Below are 15,475 nucleotides of genomic sequence, written 5' to 3' on the forward strand. Positions count from 1 at the left end.
CTCGGGGAGGGACGGCCTTGTGAGCACCGGCCTCTCCCCCTGGAGCTGTCCCAGACTGGCTGGGCCCGGGGTAGGCATTGCTTGGCCTTGGATAACCCTGCACACAGGGCATCGTGCTTTTCCTGACTTTGTCACACACGGTGACAATCACAGAGGACTCACCTACAGCTTAATACCCAATTTATTTTTGGTAGAAGCACAGCACATACAATTTATATCCCCCAAAGTAATGCATCTTCTGGGTACATCTGTATTTGGTTGGTTAATAAATATTTTTTTATTTGAAATCTGACAGAGAATTAAAGAGCTAGAAGAAAGAATTGAAGGCCAAAAAAGACAAATAAAAGAGTTAGAGGAAAAGGTAAGGTCATGCAGACGGAACAGCTGCTGTGTGTGCACATGACCATTCTCCATTTCACCTGGGCCAAGGAAACAACCTTAGAGAGAGCTCGTGTGTGTAGTGCAGTGAGAAAGGGGGACAGCTCCAGGAAAACAGTTGGCATTTGCAGCAGTCCCTCTGAGGAGGAAAGGTGAACTGGTCCAGCTGAGTCCTTCCTTCCTGTTACCCATCGGTGCCGTCCCACACACGGGACTCAGCAGGGACGGGGCCCATCGCCCTGGGAAGGGACAGAGCCGAGGGCTGAGCTCCACGGGAGCTCTGGGGAGGGAGCTGGGAGTTTTGCTCCCTCCCTCCCATCTCCAGCCCCTGGACATGCAGCTGCATGGAGCAGCCTTTCCCAGCAGGAACGAGGGGCTTCGCTCTCCTCCCTCACCTGCAGCCACAGCCACGGTTCGTGTCACTGAGCTGTCTCCAGTCAGCCTGAACTGTTGTGTTTTACCCCAGAACTGCCCTCAGCTGAACACACCCCTTTCCAGTGAGATGGCCACGGTCAGGTGAAACAGGGGCTGAGCTGGGCTAGTGCCTGAGACTGAACCCAGACCTCAGCAGGGCTGGGCTTGGGGTGTTTTGAGGTGTCAGGAGAATTCAGCTGATATTTCTCCCCCCACCATTTGCCCTGAGCCCGTGGCTGTGCCTGGCTGGGCTCAGAGGGTCAGGGACTGTCACCAGTCCAAGGGACACAGGAACTCTCATGAGCCAAGTTGAGCCCCAAGCACTTGGACTTTACTTCACACTCCATATTTCTTCTCACCTGAGAGTTTTGTTGCACTCTGTCTGTAACCACAGCCTATTTCTCAGCTAAACACACTGTAAACTCTTAATCTCTTTCTTCTCTTCCATTTTTTCCTCTCTTCCCTCCCCTTTTCAGTTTTTATTTTTGTTTTTATTTTTCTCTTTAGCTTTCATTCTTTGGTCATAGTCCTTCAGGCCACATGCACAAGGTAAGCCCTCGGGTCTCCTCTCGTCTCTCCTTCTCATAAAGCATCAGAGCCTTCCTTTTGCTGTATCAGCAGGATTGGAGGGTCTCTTGGGCATCCCAGAGAACCCAAAAATGGAAATCTCCAAATCCTTTAAAAAACCAGGAAACCTGGGCACCAGCAGGCAAAAACTTGTCAAACAAAATTTCCTTCTTTGGAGGGAAGGACAAGCTAAAATTAAGCAGGCTTAAAAGCAAGGAAACATCTAGTAAGCCAGGGAAAACAGCCAGTCCAGGGTTATTCCTCTGACTACATCAGGGGTTGCTCCAGCTGATCCTTGCTGGAAGTCCATGGAAACCCTCAGCCCCTCTCCCTGAGCAGCCAGAGAGCCTGTCCTGCCTCCAGGACAGCAACCAGCTGGGTTTGGGGGAACATGGCAGTTATTAGGGTGTGTTCCTCCAGGCTTTGTGCCATAGGGCCCCAGGTACTCCTTAAATCCCCCTTTTTCCCATGTAAATAGGGGATAAATTGCCCAATTTCTGTGTGTGCTGCCAGAAATGACCACGGCATGGATGGCATGGAGAGAAACGCTCCCCACTAACCAACATAAATGGAATATGTCACAAAACCTTTTTTATCAGTTGTGCAGTTCAGCAGATAATTATAAGCAGGTGCTCACCGAAGTTTTGTGAATGTTATTTTTGCCCAGGTGGGCTTTTCTCTGAGTGCTGTTTTTCTGTCTTGTTTCAGCCTCCTGAGGACGCTCCAGCTGCCCCTGCTGTTCTTCCCAGGAGTTCAGCCCTGCTTCCCGAGACCGACACAGAGACTTTGCCCTTTCCACCCCCCCAGATCTGTCTCGTACTTTGCTCCTGGCGATGGGAGGTGCAGTCTGTGGGACCCTTTCACTGGGGCTGAACCAGGCTGTGTGGGAGTCCCTGCACCACTGAGATCCCCAAGGGAGCGTTGGGAAAGGACAGAACTAAGCCGACAAAGGAAGCCAAAAACTCTGCTCCTCCCTGTCCTACAGCCACAGGCTCCTCCCAGGGTGCCAGCCCTGCTGCTGGACAAGCCCCGGGCTCTGCAACAGGAGCACCATAACTAATTCAGATACACTGAATTTATTTTGGTTCCCTGCTAAGCAGGTGGCACATTGCTTCTGTGTAGAAGTGCCCATGTCCTGTTTGTATGCCACACATTAATGTTTGTTATCCATGGTTCTTTAAAAATCTGTCTTGAAAGAAGATTTTAAGAAGAGTTCCAGAGGAGTAGCTCATGAAAAGATGAATATGAATGAAAATCAAGTGGTTTGTTCCAAGGTATTTCGTGGTTACACTGGGTATGTTCCATGCTTTGTCAAATATCCCATGAGCCCAGTTTTAGGAAAAAACGTAAAGCTACATTCAGGAAATCAAGCTGTAATTTTTTTTTTTTTTTTGAGTTGTCAGTAAACCATGATGAGAAAAACGATGCAATAATTTATAATTGGCTGTCCCTGAACAATGACAAAAGGCTTAACACTGTCCCAGCAAATAGTACAACCTGGAAAAGAGTGAACTAAACCAGATTATCCCTGATTCTCATGCACTGGGCTGGGAGAGGCAGCAAGATGGAATAGAAGATGTCACCTGGAAAATGTCCTCACCTTGGGGAAAGGGAGCACAAGTCCCACAGAGCCTGAGCCTGGGAGGCTGGCACAGGAACCGGGAGGAAAAAGAATCCTCTAGAAAAACAGGTGAAGAGGGGAAAATCCAGAAGAAATTCCAGAGTGTGATTTACCACGTGGGATCCACGGCCGAGCACAGAAAGGCAGGGCTGTGGGACGAGGCCAGGAGCAAGGCCAGGAACAAGGCCAGGAGCAAGGCCAGGAACAAGGCCAGGAACAAGGTCCTGTCGGCAGCCACGGCCAAGGTCCCACAGCGCCCATTCCCTGGGAGCGTGGGGCAGGAAGGGATCAGAGCTCCGGGCAGGTAAGATGGGCTGATCAGCTGGAAACCCCTTTATCCTGGGATTCTGTGTCCTCTGGAACTCCTTCACCTGCTGGTGTCTCTCACCTGGGTTAAAATACTTCAGGTGATAACAGAGGAAATACTGAATTTGGTATTGAAATGACCAGAGTCTTTATGTAAATATTATTTAATTATTGCTGTTTTACTGAAGTAATTTAGCTGTTAAATTTCAGTGTGATATAATAACAAATGCTGATTTTATGTTTTAGATCAGTGGTCACTCTTAAGACAAAATTTTTGGGAGATCTGTCAGATTTGTGTGGACAGCAAGCAGTCATGCTGCTTTTAAAAGCACTTGTTTTAAATGCAAAAGATGAAAATATTTTTCATCTTGCATAGAAAAGACAAATAGTAATTGGAAAAGTATTTTAATTCACAATTTCACTCACTTTTTTGGTAATTTGTGCTGATAATGAGTTACTTGGCAGATAAACACAATGGGGACAGTGGCAGAGGAAGCTACAGTTGCACGTGTTACAAAAGTGTTACTTACACACCAAATTTATGTATTAATTAGGCATCAAATTGTAATTCCACTACAAGATGAAGCTCTCCTGTGGGTCAAAGTGGACAACACCCAGGTAGGAGTGGTGGGCACCCAGGGGTGCCCCACAGCAGAGAACCCATCAACGGGCACCCCACTGAAGGGTGCTGCAGCCAAAGGGAGCTGGGAACTGTGTGTCCTGGAGGACCAGAAACTGCTGCTTTACAGGCCATTTTATTGTCTCAGGCAGGTTTAGGATGGTATTTTAGTTACGTTTTAGTGTGTGTGTAATTTTGGAGACTGGAGGCTCACAGGGTTGGGTAGCACTTGCCTGTCTCCAAATAAATAAGTTTTTTTATAACAATAAATAAGTTGTTAGTTGCCTAAGAGAAATTTTTATAGATATTAACTCTTACATTTATAGAAAAGGCTTGAGCATCCATATTTTTTGCCCTGATTATCTTAGTTTAATTAAAACCCCCAGCATTTATTATAACTCCATTTGATATTTGTTTATTCAAAGGAAATAGCATCTGGAACGTGCTGAAGCCCAGGTCTGCATCAGCAAAGCTGTGCTTGATGCACCAGCTTGTACTGGGATGCCTTGTACTGGAACACCTTAGGAGTTCAGCAGCATGAGTCCAGTTCCATCAAATCCTAAAGGAACCCCTGAATGTTGTTCCCAGATTTGATTTCTGTGTGTGTCCCCACACTGGGAACAGGGAGAGCTCGGAGCCTCTGTGTCCGCAAGCGCTGCATCCGAGGGGCAGGAGGCGGTGCCCACCTGCCACCCAGTGCCCTCTGGAGCTAAATTCCTTCTGATAAATACACACCAGGTGTTACCCTGGGCTGCCTGACACAGAGAGGATTGGAATGACCAATGATCCCATGCAGGCCCTGACAAGGGAACACTCCCTCCATGAACAGGGGCCTTGTCTGGGGGATGGGATCCACTCAGACCCATGTAGAGATTTCCTGTTGGTAACAAAAGAAGTCATGTAATTGCAATTTAATTACATCAATCTGAATTAAAACACTGATAATATTAAATTATTATTTACAATTTTTCCAGTGATAGAAGGATGGGGAGAAGACCGTGGCAGAGGGTTGGAGCTACGTGATCTTTGCAGTCCCTTCCCACCCAAGCCAGTCTGTATTCCATTATTCTAAAAGCAGATTGCCATGTTTAACTGGTGTCTGTGGAGCTGAATGTGCTCTGGGGTCACGGGGAGATGCTTCTCCCCCAAAATGCCAGTGGTAGTCACCAGCAGCAAGCCAGTTTTAGGTTCATGGTGGACCCATCCTCCTCTAACCCTTGTATTTCTTACAGCAATATAAATTCTCTTTAGAAATGGCCTTAACATTTTTAATTAAGAATATATAGCGTATTTCCTACTGTAGGCAGCAATTGGAAATACCAGTTTAAAGAGTTCAGAGCTTGATGTTTTTATTTAACCACGGATAGCAGGTGTGGTGGGATGGGGGCATTTCTCCTAGGGGAACCTCCTTCAGCACCAGAGCAGGATCTGTCCCTGTGAGCCTCTCAGTTTTGTAGATAATTCCTTTTCTTTAAATGAGTTTGTATACTGATCAAGTGAACAGTAAGCAAATTGTTCTGTGTTCCTGGTGTGCTCTGGCTGTCAGCAGAGGGTGGGGTTTTTGAGGTTTTTTTCTTCCTTCCAGAAAGGATCCACAGGGGAGGTGAGGAGCTGCTGGAGCTGAAATTCCCTGTAAGGCTCCATCAGCAGCCCTGTGTGTGTGTGTGTGCCCAGGCACTCTGGAAATGACTTCTGCACAGGGGCACCAATGAGCTCTGTCATCAGAATGCTAATTGGCAAGTCTTTGCTGAGCAGGGTGACCCCAAACATCCTTGTTTAAAGTGAAGTGTGGGGAAACTCAGGCCATCAAGGAGACTCCCATTGAGCAAAGGCATTCCTGGGAAGGCACAGAGGGACTGACTCAAAAGCTTTGACTCCCTTTTACCGTGCTGTAAATCTTGCGGGTTTCTCTCTCTCCGTGAAGAGCAGGATTGGGCTCAGCAATAATGAAGAGATTTCCAGTGGGTTAGTAATTGTCAGTTTGTATAAAAGCGTGGGGTGTCTCCTTGCACGCTGTTTCTGCTCCGCTGTCTCCGGCGCTGTTGCAGACTGAAGTGCACGGAAATGACAATGTCAGTCTGAATTTACGGATGAGACGGGGTGAGATGGAGGCCCTGGGGCAGGAGTGCGGGGCTGCTGCTGAAGGACGGCCTCAGCCAGCTCTGAGCATGGCTGGGACCTCGCTCATCCCACTGCTTATCCCAGACATCTCTGGCTGTGCAGAGGCTGCTCCTTAATGTTTTTGCCAAATCCCACGGGAAGACACTTTGACACAGACCTGCTGGGATTTTGCTTCTAAGTAAAACATCTGGTTTATTACAGCAGGAACTTTGGGTTGTGCTTCCTGGGCACATTCCGAGGGCAGGACATGGGACCAGCCTTCCTTTTATCCTCTCTATAACTAAAAAACTCGCATTCCTGTGTTACTGTGGGGATATCACACAGAGCACAGAATCCCAGATTCCCAGGATGGTTTGGGTTGGGAGGGGCCTCCAAGGTCATCTCATTCCCCCCCCCTGCCATGGGCAAGGACACCTTCCACTATCCCAGGTTGCTCCAAGCCCCATCCAGCCTTCCCTTGAATCATTTATATGGGTGTTCCTCTTTCTGTGGGAAGTAGAGAAAAGCTTTTTTGGAGTGTAAATTTGTGCAGCAGCAGCAGCAATTCGGTGTCCTGTGTCCTTCCATCCTCAACTTGCTCTCAGAAAGAAAACTCTGCCTGACCCTCCACAGAGCTGGGACTGGCAGGGTAAAAGCCTTCTCCACCAAGCTGGTTTTAAAGATAATCATTCATTTCACCATTCATTCCCTAGAACACTCCTGCGCAGAGCAGGTTCAGTTCTCATCACAGCTGAAGAGCGCTCCCACTTAATTTGGGTCTTGCTGAGCTCTCGCAAATAATAAAGACACGTATTTTTGTAATTTATCAAACTCAGTGTTAGCCTGAAGAATTAATTAGCTGGAAAAATCTATTATAAAGTTAGCTTTTTAAAAAGAATGCCTTCTGTTTGTAAATTAATGTTTGTGTAAATGGCCCCTGCCATTTACAGGGTTGGGGTGAGGGTTGGGGTGCCTGGAAGTCTGCACTTCCAGGTCAGCAGAAATCCCAGAGAAACCTCCCCCAGGGAAGGAGAGCATGTCCAAGTCACTAAGACTGTCCTGGCCTCATGCAGATCTGTAGAGGCAGACAGAGGAGATGCTGTTCTGTCAATGGCTTTTTCTGAAGACACATTGCCCCGGGGGGCACTTTGCTCCTTGTTATAAATGAGGATGTTGTAAACACCCCCGGGATACAGCAAATTGATGAGTGGAGTGTCAGGAGGCTGTCACGGAGGGGCCGGGGGGGGCAGCACGTTGGCAGCGCTGGGATGGTCGTGGAAGGGGATTGTGAAATACTCACATCAACAAATCAAAGCCGCTTTTCTCCCATCCTTAAACACACTGGGAGAATTATCACGGCTGTTAAATTCATGAAGTGCCAGATTCTGAGAGGGCTCTCTGTAGCTGTGTTTCCTAAAAGCCACTGTGGTGAGGTGGTCCAGGCACCAGCAAGATGTTCCAACGGGATGGAGCAGTGCCATCACCCAGAGGCCCCGCGTTCCTCGGGGGTGGGATCAGGGCTGATGTCCCCCCGATGTCACCCCAGGATGCCTTTCCCGGGAGCAGGTGCAGGGGAGGCTGAGGTGTCAGCCTGCATTTCCTGCCTCAGCTCCTCCTGTTCGGCTTGACTGGGCACCCATCCTGCTGGAACTGTCCCCCCTGAACTGTCCCCCCTGAACTGTCCCTGCTGAACTGTCCCCCCTGAACTGTCCCCCCTGAACTGTCCCCCCTGAACTGTCCCCGCTGAACTGTCCCTGCTGAACTGTCCCTGCTGAACTGTCCCTGCTGAACTGTCCCCCCTGAACTGTCCCCCCTGAACTGTCCCCGCTGAACTGTCCCTGCTGAACTGTCCCCCCTGAACTGTCCCCCCTGAACTGTCCCCGCTGAACTGTCCCTGCTGAACTGTCCCTGCTGAACTGTCCCTGCTGAACTGTCCCCCCTGAACTGTCCCCCCTGAACTGTCCCTGCTGAACTGTCCCCTCTGAACTGTCCCCCCTGAACTGTCCCTGCTGAACTGTCCCCCCTGAACTGTCCCCTCTGAACTGTCCCCTCTGAACTGTCCCCCCTGAACTGTCCCTGCTGAACTGTCCCCCCTGAACTGTCCCCTCTGAACTGTCCCCTCTGAACTGTCCCCCCTGAACTGTCCCTGTGCCATTGCTGCAGCTCCTCCCTCCCCTGAGCCCAGGGGCCTGCAACAGGAAATGTGCCAGGGAGCGACCCTTCTGCACAGACTGTGGTGGGTTTAGGATTCTTCTGTCTCTTGGAGCTGTTTCTTTGTTTGCGTGGCCCTGCAGAACTGATGTGCAGAACAGGTGAACCGGGCGTGCCTTGTTCCCCAGTGTGTTGTGTAATTATGGTTTCACACTGCAGGGAAGACTTGGCCCTGAATTTAGCAGCAGAGCACACGTTCTGCAGGGCACCAGGAGAAGTCCTGGGAAGGGGAGTGATCATGTCCCCAAGGCTGCCAGAGCTCCGGGAGCGTTTGGACAATGCTCTCAGGGATGCACAGGGCGCGATTGTTGGGGTGTCTGTGCAGGGCCTGGGGTTGGACTCGATGATCCTTGGGGGTGCTTCTGACTCCAGGTGGGCTATGACTCTGTGGGTCTGCAACACCTACCCAGGAGCAGCTCTGGACAGGGAGGGCTGCTGGAGCTGAGCCCTGGGCAGATGCCATCCCTGCCCCTGCCCCAGCAGTGCCCGATGCCATCAACTGCTCCGGTTTCTGCAGGTCCGTTCAGAAAGGACAGAAAATCCATTCCTGCCAGGCGGAGTGGAGCTGAATGGCTGCTTTGTCTGCAGTTCTCCCAAAAGCCCCTCAAACACGACATTCCTGATCCCAGCTTTCCCCTGGAGACTTCCCAGCCCAAGGATTTATGTCCTCAGGGGCATTCCAGCCCTTCCAGCTGCAGCAGCAGATGGATGCCTGTGCTCCACCAGGGATTCCAGCCATGAACCCACTGCCTCTCTAAGGGTTAACTGATAATGACATTTATAAAATCCCCATTTTTGCTAATATAGAAGACAAATATTTTCAAGTAGAATCCCAGACTGGTTTGGTTTGGAAGGGACCTCAAAGCCCATCCCACCCCTGCCATGGCAGGGACACCTCCCACTGTCCCAGGCTGCTCCAAGCCCCAATGTCCAGCCTGGCCTTGGACACTTCCAGGGGCAGCCACAGCTTCTTATTCTTCTCTTATTTTCTTTAGCTGGAAAACAATTTGATGTTATTTATGTGTGGAAATATTAGTGATACTGCCTATATTTTTAGATAACACAACATGTAGTAATATTTTGTAGCTATCATAGCATATTTTCCATCACCATAATGACTCGCTTCTAGTAGTTTTCTTTTTAAAAAGCATTCTAATGTGATTTACCAATTACATGAAAAAGATATGTAAAGGTACCATGTTCATTTGTAAGCACCATGTACCCAGGTGAAACACCCGCAGTCATCAGGGGATGTTACCAGCAGTTAACCTAAACCAGGTTTCTAAAGGGCAAAGCACTTTTCAGTGCAGAATCAGGCGTTTTTGGAAAAACAATGCAGCATTAAAATAGATGTATTTAACCTGTTCTTGTGGGAGCACAAGAACCAAGGCCATGCTGCCACATGCTGCTTTCTGTGTGGTGTAGGAGTCATGAAATATTTTTAATTTTAAATACTCTTCTCATTTTTTATTACACACTGCTTCAAAATCCAGTGTGAAAAGAAAATGCTGTGGGCTTCTATGCACATTTATATATATACGTGCGTGCGTGCGTGCGTGTGTGTGTGTGTGTGTGTGTGTGTGTGTGTAAAATGAGTACTATCATGATTTTATCACAAGCAAATGATTTGTAATGGAAGGAAACAGCTTTTTAAAGCCCTGCTATTAAGCCTCGAGGGAGCAGCCCTGTTTTCTGCTGTAGCAGAAGCAGTTTGTAGCGTGCCTGTGTCAGCATCCCCCGTCTCCGTGGGGGGAGGATGGGCAGAGCCTGACTGTGGGGCCAGAGCCGCCGGGTTCCGCTTCCAGCACGGGAGGTGATGCCAGGGCCAGAAACTGCCCCACCTTGGGTTGTTCATGGCATGAGACTGTGTAGGAAAGTGAACAGGAGTGGTTGTGCTGGTTGTTCCCTGGCAGTTGTTCCCTGGCAGTCCCGACCTGGCCGAGCAGTGCTGGGAGTGGGGGCACCAGCTCCGGTGATGCTGAGCATCACCCGCCCGGCTCCAGCCTCCCCCCAGGCTCCTGGAGCTGCTGAAAAGCTTCAGGGGGCCCAGGAACAGCGTTTCAGATTCCAGTCTATGAATATTAATGAAGTGAAATGCTTTTATGCTCGTGGGTAGTTCCTCTGCCGCTGTACGCTCACAGCGTTTGTCAGCATAAATGGATACGGTCGGGAACATTCCTTCCACTGGTAAATTGGACTGGTTTAAGACAGGAAAACCCCAGAATTTTCCAAGTCAGTATAGACAGGATAAAAATACATCACGGACATGTTCACTGGGATGTCCTCTTAATTCTTAAATTAAAAATGAAGAATTTAGTAACAAACTAAGTGGACAGTGAGGGGCTGCTGATTGATGAGATTCTCAGGGCTAGTAGCCCATCCTCCAGCCACAAAAACCATGTGACTGTGGCCTGAAATGCAATCAAGAATCTGAATTTCTGCAGAGAATTATTTTCACTCCGTAGAGATTTGCCTGAGTGTCTTCACCCCCTCATCCTGCTCACAAAGGCAGGTGTTAAAAATCCAGCATCTTAAAAAAGAAGGTGCACTTTGTCTAAGCTGGGGGTGCAGGTGAGATTTGTGTAAGTACAGAAAGATCCGTAACTAGTATTACCCTGATCTTCGGCTGCTTCATTGCAGCCAGCACAGTTTCCTCTTTCTCACCAGGAGAAAAGGGGAAAAGAAAAAAGAACTTCCTCTTCGTCCCCAGGGACCTGCCCCATCTTCTCCCCTGACAGCAAATGTTCACCTTTCTGGGGAACCTATTGGAACTAAATGGCCACCGTTTTTAAATGGTTAGATAACTCCCCTCTGTATTTTATTCTGCTCATGATTTCTCATCTTTCTGTTCTCTGGGCCCCCCTCCCTGCCCTGCAGTAGGTCCCAATGGGTTATTTGCATTCGTATTCAATGCAAATATGTGTGCACAAGAGGGGTTGAATATGCCGTAAATGCCCTCATGTGAGTCCAGTGGGAGAGGAAGGGGAAAAGACAAGGAAGCCAAGTCTGGCCCATTGTTCTTTACATGGACATGAAATTCCACCTGTTTATTCTCAACGTGGGGCATAAGTGGGAAGATGAGAGATTCTGCATTCGCATGTCCAAGGGGCTTGTGGGGTCCCAGGTGAGGATGGGATCCATCCCCTGAGGCCATGGTGTTTGTGCAGGGGCTCTCTGATCCACTCTTTCCCACTGCATGGATCTCAGGGGACTGATTCATTGTCCCACGGACAGCTCACAGGCTGCAGCAGGATCCCAGGGTGTGTCCCAAGCTGGATTCCAGGCGGGATTCAAGTTTAGCAGGTGATGAAGAACCTCAGGCTCATCCTGGCAGACTCTTCTTCGGGAGAGAGGGGTGAGCTGCCTTAGAGACACCTCCAGCATGGCTTCACCTGCTTGGTAACTCTGCTTAAAGGGCTCAGTGAGGCGTTAACTTGGCCAGTCCAAGTATTTCCTGGTGGTTTTGGTGCCTCTTCCTTACTCCTCAAACATATCCCACCTTTTCCCAGCAGCCCAGGATGCTGTCGGGTGCCTCCCTCAGCCATATGGTCCCTTGTGATATATATAACATATAAACATAGATATAGATATAGATATAGATATAGATATAGATATATATACATAAGGATAAATATGTGTCTCCTTCCATTGCAGCCTTGGTAAGAGGCTGTGCTGATGAAGGTGATCATTCTTCATGAGGAACTGTAGTAACAGGACAAGGACTAATGGATTCAAACTGAAACGGGGGAAATTTAGCTTAGATATATAGAAGAAACTCTTCCCTGTGAGGGTGGGGAGGCCCTGGCACAGAGCAGCTGTGGCTGTCCCTGGATCCTTGGAAGTGTTCAGGGCCAGGCTGGACATTGGGGCTTGGAGCAGCCTGGGACAGTGGAAGATTCCCTGCCCATGGAAGGGGGTGGAACTGGATGGGCTTTGGGGTCAAAGCTTCCCACCTAAACCATTCTGGGATTCTGTGATTCCTTTCTCACATGAAATTTGATCCACAATCTTTGAGCAGTTGCATTCCTGCATTGTACTATTCAGCAAAGCTGCTGTTTTCCATAAGCCATGAATGCTCCGATGCACAAATATTAGCGCTCCATCCATTGCCATTTTTGAAATGCTTTTGTCCCACTTTTACAGCTTCCTGGACCAATCCGCTGTCTGTGGCAGGAGGCGGCGGGGTGAGGGAGCGGTAACTGTGCCTTTTTCCGAGGCGCCGCAGCCGCAGCCAGCCCCGGGCAGCGCTGACCGACATCGGCAGTGGCAGCGCCGCGGTCCCGGCGAGCGCCCGGTGCTCCGCGGCGCCCGAACGCGCTGTGACAGGCGGGGGGATAAAGCAGAGCGGCATCTGCAGAACCCCTGTGTCGTCTACTCTCGGTTTCTTTTCTGTCATTTACTTCTCGGTCTCTTTTCAGGAATTGCTTCTGGAATTCTTGGGGTGCTGCTGTCCACCTGTGAGCCGCAGCCCCTGTCTCAAGGCCTCGGGAGTGGGGGGTTCGGACACAAAAGAGCCGCCTGGCCTGCAGGACCTGGCAGGGGGTTGGAACGAGATGAGGTTTAAGATCCCTTCCAGCCCAAACCAGTCTAGGATTCTCTGCCCTGCCGGCCGGGCGGGCTGGGAAGGGTTAATCCTTTCCCTGCACAGTGCAGGGGCTGCGCTGGGGAGCGGCATTCAGCTGCTGCTAAGGTCTGGGGGTGAAGAGACGTGGAATAGGGGATGGAGAAGGGACAAGGAATGGGGGATTCTCTCCTTCCTAGCACTGGCTGAACTGTTCCGCTTCCCAGGTGTGTGCCCCAGGAATTCCCCTTCTGCCTGGCGCTGGTCTCGTGGCCGAGTGTGAAATGGAGAACACGGACACAGGTCCAAGGAGGGTGCACGGGAAGGGTCAGGGCAGCTGCAGCAGCCCCCTCCCACCTACGGGCACCACGTCCTTCGTGCCGTCTCTCCTCCCCTGAGGAGGTGGATTTTGGCTCCGTGGTACTTAACTCATCCTCCCGGAGTTTGTCAGATGAGGCAAATTGTAAATTCGTCATTTGTCACTATCATCACCATATTCTGAGTGTTACTCAAAACTGTTAGGGGAGTATTGCTTAAGGAAAATGAATGATTTGATGTATGGCACAGCCTGGAGAAAGCAGTACATTTAATATTTAATAAATTATCTCTTCTTTTTTTCAGGGAAAACACAGTAACTGGCTAAGCCTACTCAGACTTAACAGAGAGCTGCTTAACACAACCCAGCACAGCCTATGGAATGGAAATGTTGTAGATTTTGGGACTAAAAATCCCATGTAGAGGAGAGGACCACAGCTGTAGTTAAACCTTGTGTTTATTTTACCCTGTAGGTACCTGCACCGCTGGAGTTTATAAAGCTATGAAGAAAACCCCTTGATACTGAAATTCTACAACCTCGTCCTGCACTTGTACATCGACCATGTTTTAACCCAGCACAGGGAGCTCAGCTGCAGAAACAGAAGGAAGTGAGTTGATCAGAGAAGTGTGGTATTTGTACTGGAGGGATGCGATGCTTCAAGGCCAAGGTTGTGGATTTTGATATCAGCATATGATTATATCACGGAATTGATTTAACAAGCTCCAATTCTACCAGATGCCAATACCAGTGCTGGGATTCTGGGATGAGCTGCGTTTTTGCTTCTGCATTTCACGCCTAAAATGAGTCCATTTTGAGTTCTACTGAAATACTTCTTGTCTTAAAATACTGTATTTGCTGGAAGCCCTGCAGGTGGTGGTTGAGGTGACAAAGAGCACGTTAGGAAATGTCTTGAGTCCATCTCATGGCTCTTCATTCAGGATGTGCTCTTGCCTGGTGTGTTTGTGTGTCTCAAATATCGGTTTGCTTTCTGATTAACTTCCTTAATCCTGGGGGTTTTAAGTACAAAGACAACTGTACAGGACAGGTCTGTGTGTAAATAAGGGATTGTGCTTATCTATGTGTCACTATAAATATGTAAGAAGTTTTGTACATAGGAAAGAAAAAATGGCTCAAAGAATGTTTTCAGAACTGTTTCCTCCGTTTAAATGCACAGACAGGAGATTGCCATCCATGTGCTCCCTCCCTCTCCGTGAAGGGATCCCGCTGGTTCCGCTCGCTGCCCGCATCCCGCCGGGGTCTGTGAGGAATTTGTTCCCGGCTCGGGGCCGGGCTGGGGCCGGGGCCGCCCTCGCCGGTGAGCTGAGCTGTGTCGGGTCTCGGCTGCTGCTTCCTCACTCTGGCTCCTGTGCATCTCCTCCAAACACAGTCTCCAAGCCCCGGGACCGCGGCGGGCAGTGCCCCGATCTGGGGCGTTCCTGCAGCCCCTCCGTGCCCGGTGCGGGGGTGCAGCAGCAGGAGGAGGGGGTGCCACGGGCCATCCCTCACCCCAAACCCGCGTGGACTTCTTGTTCAAGCTGCTGGAGGATGTGGCTGTTATTTCCAGTATTCTGCTCTACAATATCTGTAGCCTTCAGTGATTCCTTGAGTGCCTTACGTGGCTTGTGGACAGAATTCCTGACCAGGAAGAGAAAATGCCCCTGGACCGACGCCGGCTCCTTCGCACTCCTGTGCCCCTCGCCCCTCGCTGGCAGCGTGGGTGTGCACAGGAAGAGATTTAGCTTCGACTCAGGAAATCGCCGTGTGCATATGTGTATTAAACCCTGTATGATGTGCTGTACAGTTTATAAAAAGGGACCATTGTAAACTTATGCAAAATGTAACGCAGAGAAAATGGAGGTTTTTGGTCCACTGGCTGGCGTGCCATGACCCGTGTCCTCTAATCCTACTCCAGAATCATATCCAAAACACAGAACATTGGGTTCAGTGCTGCGACAGCAACCGACAGCCCGAAACCAGGGGCTGGAGCGATCGATTAGAGAATTTTACAGATATTTTTGTATTGTGATTCCTATGATATATATCGAGAGACTTTCTATTCCTTTGTAAAATACATAAATTATTGTGAACTTTTAATTAAAAAGATCTGTTTTAAACCTTCAAATTAGATGAATTGGTTTGGGGTTGAGGGGAAGGGGAAGCTGGACAGTGACACCGTCCACCCTGGGGGACCAGGAGATGCCCGGGAGGGCTGAGGCGGGGGGCGTTCAGCTGATCCCCGGGCAGCCAACCCCGCGCTGTCTCTGCCATCACAGACGCTGGGAGATGTCACCTCCCGGTCGTACGTGGGGACGGGCACGGGTGGATGGGCACCGGGAGGGGCGGGGGGTCCTTGGGCGGCTCTTAACGCGGCGCTGGGCTCTC

General features: G+C 49.7%; 1 protein-coding gene across 19 annotated transcripts in view; it reads left to right on the top strand.

Moving 5' to 3' along the window:
- Window positions 1-15,175, top strand: part of JAKMIP3 (Janus kinase and microtubule interacting protein 3) — a 58,704-nt gene extending 43,529 nt beyond the window's left edge. For 14 of the 19 annotated variants that reach the window (XM_069020301.1, XM_069020300.1, XM_069020299.1 and 11 more), the window contains 4 exons: window positions 296-361; window positions 1,300-1,341; window positions 2,068-3,284; window positions 13,399-15,175. In XM_069020301.1, coding sequence (XP_068876402.1) covers window positions 296-361; window positions 1,300-1,341; window positions 2,068-2,232 — 273 coding nt within the window. In that variant the 3' untranslated portion in view covers window positions 2,233-3,284; window positions 13,399-15,175. Of the gene's footprint in view, window positions 1-295; window positions 362-1,299; window positions 3,285-13,398 lie in introns of those variants that run through there. The other 5 variants (XM_069020302.1, XM_069020309.1, XM_069020310.1 and 2 more) reach the window with 5 other exon arrangements.
- Window positions 15,176-15,475: the final 300 nt, after the last annotated feature.

This window comes from Aphelocoma coerulescens, chromosome 6 (assembly GCF_041296385.1).
Source record: "Aphelocoma coerulescens isolate FSJ_1873_10779 chromosome 6, UR_Acoe_1.0, whole genome shotgun sequence".
In the NCBI taxonomy this organism is placed as follows: domain Eukaryota; kingdom Metazoa; phylum Chordata; class Aves; order Passeriformes; family Corvidae; genus Aphelocoma; species Aphelocoma coerulescens.